This window comes from Primulina tabacum, chromosome 5, assembly GCF_025594145.1.
Source record: "Primulina tabacum isolate GXHZ01 chromosome 5, ASM2559414v2, whole genome shotgun sequence".
In the NCBI taxonomy this organism is placed as follows: domain Eukaryota; kingdom Viridiplantae; phylum Streptophyta; class Magnoliopsida; order Lamiales; family Gesneriaceae; genus Primulina; species Primulina tabacum.
The window spans coordinates 3,046,617-3,053,540 of NC_134554.1; the positions used below are offsets into that span (position 1 = coordinate 3,046,617).

At 33.1% G+C, this 6,924-nt stretch overlaps 1 protein-coding gene across 1 annotated transcript; it reads right to left on the bottom strand.

The window, feature by feature from the left end:
* Positions 1-916: 916 nt before the first annotated feature.
* LOC142545519 (cytochrome P450 98A2-like) lies at positions 917-3,299 on the bottom strand. The gene is made up of 3 exons (XM_075652742.1): positions 2,772-3,299; positions 1,842-2,239; positions 917-1,752 (listed from the first exon to the last, which is right to left on the bottom strand). The coding sequence occupies exons 1-3, from the start codon at positions 3,247-3,249 to the stop codon at positions 1,117-1,119; spliced, it is 1,512 nt and encodes a 503-aa protein (XP_075508857.1). The 5' UTR covers positions 3,250-3,299; the 3' UTR covers positions 917-1,116.
* Between the last annotated feature and the right edge of the window lie 3,625 nt (positions 3,300-6,924).

Consider the following 6,924-nt stretch of genomic DNA (forward strand, 5'->3'; position numbering starts at 1 on the left):
TGTTTTTGAGAGAGAGAAGAAACAATTCGAATTTTCGGAAATTAATTATTAAAACATATATTTTGTAAAAAAAAGTAATGATGAAAAAATAGTAAACCAACAAAAAATAATTTTAACTAGACATCCACGATTCCCCCCAACTCGCCGCCATTGATCCTTGGGTTTTATAATAATAAATTTGTATTTTTAATATTTTAAATTATATGTTTTTTTATTTTTTATCATGTTAAACATAGATTTACATTTTAATATCGTAAATTGGTTCTTTTTGGGGGAAAAAAAAGGTAACAAATTTTAATGAGGATGACGAGCATCAACTCATTATTGAAATTGACATGTCGGTTAATATTGAAATATCTATTTTTCATTAACTAAAATTTATCCCTGGAAATTTGAAATATTTTGAAATTTATTAGTTAAATGGATTTATGGCATTTTGGCTGAACTTCTAGGAATTGAAATTTTTTATAAGAAAAATTGAATGTCAGAATTGATATCTTAGGGCAAGAATTTTTTGAAAATGTAAACATTTTAAATGGGTATTAGGTAATCCCCACATGTTCTAATTTAAACTTGAAATTTATTAGTTTTTATTGTCCTTAAAATTGTAATTTTCAGAATAACAAAACCTGGTTGTTTTAACTTCTAAGGAAACATTATTTCAATAAGTATTTTTGACAATACATTTTCTGAATGTAAGTTTATAAATATAATGTAAGTTTATAAATAATTTATGTATATAAACATGTTTCCCAAATATTTTAATTGAAACTTGCATTATACAAAGTACTAAATGTCCCAAGTATTTTTAGATTTATAAAACATATTGGCATGATAATTTATTCTCGCCGACTTATTAACTATTTTACAAGTGAAAATACAATACAAATAAATAAGTGGCAGACATCGATTAGAATAAAAGAAAAACCACGTAAATAAGATTACCAAGTATCAAAGATAACACAACATTTATATGTAAACATGCACGGAGATGTTACCAGATCAACCATCAGTTCTCGACAAAAAATAAACTTCAATGACAGTCCGCATCAAACTCGGATTGACCGATCCTCCGCGAGCTCGATTACGATCATTGAACTAGACTCATTTACAACTCTATGCCACACGCTTGTACAAATTCACAGGCAATCTTGGAGTGGCAACAGCTTGAACAGGAGTTCTCATGTAAGTGACAGTCCCAGGTTGTTCCATCATGTCCATGTCTTCAGGCTTCATTCCAGGCGATGGAGTCCAGGTGAAATGGTGCAGCATGTGTCCTACCATAGAGCTCACCAAAAATATAGCAAGCTGCGCACCGGGGCATATACGCCTACCTGAACCAAAGGGAAGTAGCCGAAAATCGGTGCCCTTCATGTCAATATCCTCCTCAACGAACCGCTCGGGTCTGAACTCTAGAGGGTCTTTCCACACCGAAGGATCCCTAGCAAGTGCCCACAAGTTGACGCTTACGGTGGCTCCTTTCGGGACATCATAGCCACCGATCTTGACATTGGTACTGGCCTTGTGAGGGAGCATCAGTGGGGTTGGAGGGTGCATCCTAAAGCATTCCTTTATTGTGCGTTGCAAGTAAGGGAGATTGGCTATATCCAATTCCGTCATGATGCGGTCCGTACCAACCACACGGTCGAGCTCCTCCTGAATCTTGTGTTGAACCCTCGGGTTCCTAACCATCTCGGCCATCGCCCATTCCACGGTGATAGAAGTGGTATCCATGCCAGCGGAGATCATATCCTGCACAATTCGACATGGCAAGTTAGGGCCATGATTCGAGGCATGTATAATAACTCACAATAAGTAGAAAATCTTGGACTAAAGCCTACCCAAAGGAGACTGATAATGGTGTCCTCACTGAGCTCATACTCCTTTTGCAGCGTTAGCAGCGCGTCGACAAAATGGCTCTTGGTATTCCCCGTCTTCTGTCGTGCAAGAGTGTGTTCTTCCATGATCCTCTTAGTAAAGTTGTCGGTGCGAGCATTAACCTTCGCAAGTGCCTCATTGTCGGAGTTCAAGAATCGTAGCAAAGGGATGAACTCCGCAAAGAAAGATTTTCTTGAGCTCAACCTAATCCCCTCGTGAAGAATTTCCTTCAATTCTTGTCCCTGTTCATCAACGACACCATTATCGTCCATGAATCTTTTCCCGAAAGTGAGTCGCGTTATGTGAAGAAACGCCATCATTCCCAAGTACTCGCGCAACACCAAAGGTTTGACCTTATTTTCTACAAGTATCATCAAATCAGAGTTCTTACACATTTTAGCAGATGAAATTACAGCAGAGTACTTTATATTATAATAGTTAAGCGAATGCATTTTACAGGGATCTATCCTACACGAAGATCACAGTCACAAAATCCTATCGAATTAAATCACACTTAAATAAAATATTCGTACGTTTGTTCTGATCAGATTAGCATTCTAGACTTCTTTTTTTCTTTATTTTTTTTCCTAGAACATACCATCCTAGACTTCTGAAATACTAATTTCAAGGCATAAACTTTTAAAAAGAGAGTGTACCACAAAAACAGCCCATTTGTGATTTTAGCTGTCAATTTTACAACATATGGAATTTTAACTCTGACGAATTTGACATTTTGCGATTAACTCACAGATCATCCACATCAAACTATGTCCGAAATCGAGTAAGATCCGTCAACTCAGATGCATCAACAAAGAAAAAACACCAACCAATCAAAATCAAGAATGTATCAAAGGGACAACAGCAAAATAAATATCAAGGTATCAAACCAATACCAGTACAATCCTTGAAAATGGATTCAATCATGGCCGTAACCTCATCTTCTCTAATGGGTCTCAACGCATCGATCCTCTTCATCGAGAAAAGCTCAAGCGTACACAGCTTCCTAACTTTCACATAGTGAGGCCCATAATCTGACCAAATTAAATCCATCCCATTTCTGCTGACCTTCGCAATCTGCCTCGTCCTGTTCCTGTACGCCAACTGCAGATCATTATCTTTCAAAACCTGTTTTGCCAACTCAGGGGTGTGGACAATAACGCTGTGCTGAGACCCGAAGAAAACGGAGACGATGGGTCCGTATACTTTGGACCAATCTTGGAAGCAGCGTACGAGGACTGGCTTGAAGTCGTACAGGTTCCCGACGATTGGTAGAGGACGGGGGCCGGGAGGAAGCTTGAATCGGAGGCGTAGGTAGAGTTTGTAAGCTGCGAAAATGGTGAGAAATGCGAGGATTAGAAGTGGTAACGCCATAGATAAACTTTGGACACAGAGCTTCAAGCTAAAGAGAAAGAAGGTTATTTATATATAAACTTAATTCCATTACATTTGAGGTGTTTGGTGGCTGATTTTAGAGCGAATATTTTAAATTTACCACACAAATCACGTTAAAACAAATTATAATATAATTTTGTGAAACTGAATCAATTTTTAAGACGATATTTTATTAGGATCATCCATGAAAAAATATTAATTTTTATTTTAAGAGTATTATTTTTTATTATAAATATCGGTAAGATCAACCCGTCTCACAGATAAAAATTCGTGATACCGTAGTAAACATATTCTTAAAATAAATCGTATTTTTTGGAGACGGATAATTAATTACATGCAGAAAACCTTGTTTATTACATTAAATAAAACATGTTTACTTGTATTGAATTATTAGTGGTAGGTTGTTGACTTGTTGTGACACATTCACTAATTTAATTGCTAGGAGTTTACCTCAATAAATCAATTTACCAACTATACATATACTTATGTTTAATTTTTATTTCATCATGTATAGATATATAATAAAGTTTATATATATTTAAAAATATCTAAAAAATTAATCGTGGATTCCATACGTAGTTTCGTTCACGTGTTATCGTTGAACATTGGAATTATTCAAATTATTAATGTCTGCTTTTGCAAGCTGCCACTGTCCGATTTCACCTACTTCCCTCGAAGCCACAGGGGAGAGGGCAAATTTTAGACAGGACTTTTCAAAATCAAACTGTCCCAAAATTATTTTTTTCCCTTCCCAAACTCGAAAAGTTCGATTGATTTTTACATAATAAAATATTTTATCAAAAAATATTTCTTTTTTCTTAGAATAATTTCTTAAACTGCAATTTAATTATTCGTATTCCTGTATAACTTTTAATCATTTTGAAATATATAATCCTAGCTAGTATCTATGTGCATGACAAAGTACGAGGTCCACGTGCTCGCCACCAACTTTAGTAGATATGAGGGGGTGTTAGGTATATACGAATGATTGCATTAATCGACTAATATAAGTAGATAACTTTGCGCTTTACTTTAAAAAAAAACTCAAAAGACATATGATTTTCCTAAAAATTGGAATTGGAATTTTCACCTTAATTTTTAATTTTATTATAGTTTACTAACACGATCAAACTATGTATTTCATTGTTGACGTGGATATAATTTTATTTTAAAAAATATTATACACTCCAATAGATGAAAATGAATATCATGTTCCAATGACGTATAAATTTTTAAATATTTGGAGACATTTCGATGTAGGGTTTTGTTTATGTTACTCATAAGATTTGGTTATTTATCCATTCAACATACGTATCATACATTGAGTGAATGAGATCATTATCCATACAAGTAATATCTACCATTTACCAAGCCGCTAACTCACTAATTCTTGGGGGTGGTTAGGTGATTTTTCTTGAATGTTTCAACTCCATTTGAATAATAATAAAATTCTCTATTTTCTTACATGAAACCATTTTTCTTCTATTGCAACTCCCCTATGCGAGGTTGACTCTGTTACTTCGACTTTTACTAGATATAATTTGATTTTTTAAACGTAAATTCCAGTATTCTCAGCAAGTTCACATTTTTCTCAATTTTATTTGCCAATTATAATGATAGAGACACAAGTTTTGTGTTAAGAACAAAAATTAAATTTTAAATGGTCTAAAATCAAACATATATTTCAGGGAAAAAAAGGTATCTCTACAACTAGTGGACATCTCCACATCGGGTTGGAGAGATCAGGTCTGTGACGGGCACATGAAGGAGTCCAGACTATTGGGCCTGATTTGCTACTATCTCAGAGCCCAACCCAACCATACGATGGATTGTCCCAAGACAGCCTGGCCTGTATAGAAGTGCAAAGTACACAAGGTTTAGGGAAAAATAATAATTCGAATTATTTTTTTAAGATAAAAAATAATAATTTGAATTCTTTACTTTTCGGAGAATTTGTTAGTTAATGTGAAGAAAGCCAACCCAGCGTTAAAATAAAAATATAATTCATATACAGAATGGAAAAAACACAAAGCCAATCCAAAATCAAACAAAAATCGAAACTTGCGATATTCCAATATTTCGGTCTAGTTTAAAAATAAAATGCAATTGGATTGATGTTTTAAATATGTGTGTGTGTTTTTAGAGTATGTCTTTTGTGAGACGGTCTCACGAATCTTTATTTGTGAGACGGGTCAACCATACCGATATTCACAATAAAAAGTAATATTCTTAGCATAAAAAACAATATTTTTTCATAGATAACCGAAATAAAAGATCTGTATCACAAAATATGACCCGTGAAACCGTCCCATACAATTTTTTGCCGTATTTGTATGTCCGTATCTCATATTTGAATTGTAAATTTAAGGAGTGTTTTCAATCTCTAAAATCAAATTTGTATGTTTTTTTAACGTTCTTATCCCTAATAATTTTGAAGAGAGATATGTGTGAGTTATCCCATTAAGAATATTTTTAATGTTTTATTAAAAAACTAACATTAGAATCATTTATTCACCAAACATTATATCTCAAAACATTTTAATTTTTCATTTTTATTTTCAAACACTAGTAAATTTCATTTTATTTTTATTTTTCCCATTCTCTACTATCTATAAACTTAATGATAAACTTTAATTGATATTTTAAACTTATATTAATTATTAATAGAATAATGTTAAATTGTACTATCACTAAACTTATATTAATTATTAATTTTTTACACTCCGTAATTTGATTTTGTAATATCACTAAACAAGAAGAATGTTAACAGTGTGATTGTGAATGTTATAATTGGTATTTTTAAATTCTATTAATTATTATATCGTTATATTCAGTAAAATAAATGCACGATGATAATAACATATTTCAATCCTCAGAGCTAGGAAATGTATTAATATTAAAATACATACGTACACACACACAAATATATATACATATAGTGTGTGTGTGTGTGTGATTTTATGCTACGTCTAAGTCTTATATGTGTGCGTGTGATTTTATGCTACGTCTAAGTCTTGTGTGTGTGTGTGTGTGTGTGTGTGTAACATATTTCACTCTTATTACATATGGATTCATCTTATATATCTAAAAGTCACAAAAGTAAGATTTATGCTTATAGTAATTATTTCTAAATAAGATAGTGGGATTGAACTGTGATGTTGATTTATGTCTCGGATAGTGTCTCTTATAAATGGGACAAAAGCTCTTAATAATACAAGAATAGTTGGCCAGCACTACACCAGAACAGTTGATTTGATTGAGTGTATAAAGTTTGAATCACACACAGCCATATTTGCTTAAACTTGTTTGTAGTTTTCTTCGAGTTTATCATTGTGATTTATATGCTATTATATATCCGGAGTTTATCATGTGTTCAACCAAATTAAAGAGTAATGGTTGTGAGTGTTTTTTTTCATTAAAAAAAATAACTCGCAAGAAAAAAAACAACGTTTTTAAACATATATGAGACAAAGTTATGTGGAGAATCGATGTTGCATAAATATTGGTCGGCTCAAGGTGATATCTATGCAGATTAAGCACATCCCAAATGCAATTTTACCGTAGCAGCCATTATCCACACTTTGAAATATTAATTAAATTTGTCCAATTCGAAAGACATTGGCGCCGTCATACGATGCAACGAGTCAAATGTGG

Coding starts and splice junctions, on each gene's coding strand:
- LOC142545519 (XM_075652742.1), bottom strand. CDS start 3,249: ATGGCGTTACCACTTCTAATCCTCGCATTTCTCACCATTTTCGCAGCT. Junction 2,240..2,771: donor CATTTTCAAGGATTGTACTG/GTATTGGTTTGA, acceptor TGATACTTGTAG/AAAATAAGGTCAAACCTTTG. Junction 1,753..1,841: donor CCATTATCAGTCTCCTTTGG/GTAGGCTTTAGT, acceptor CGAATTGTGCAG/GATATGATCTCCGCTGGCAT.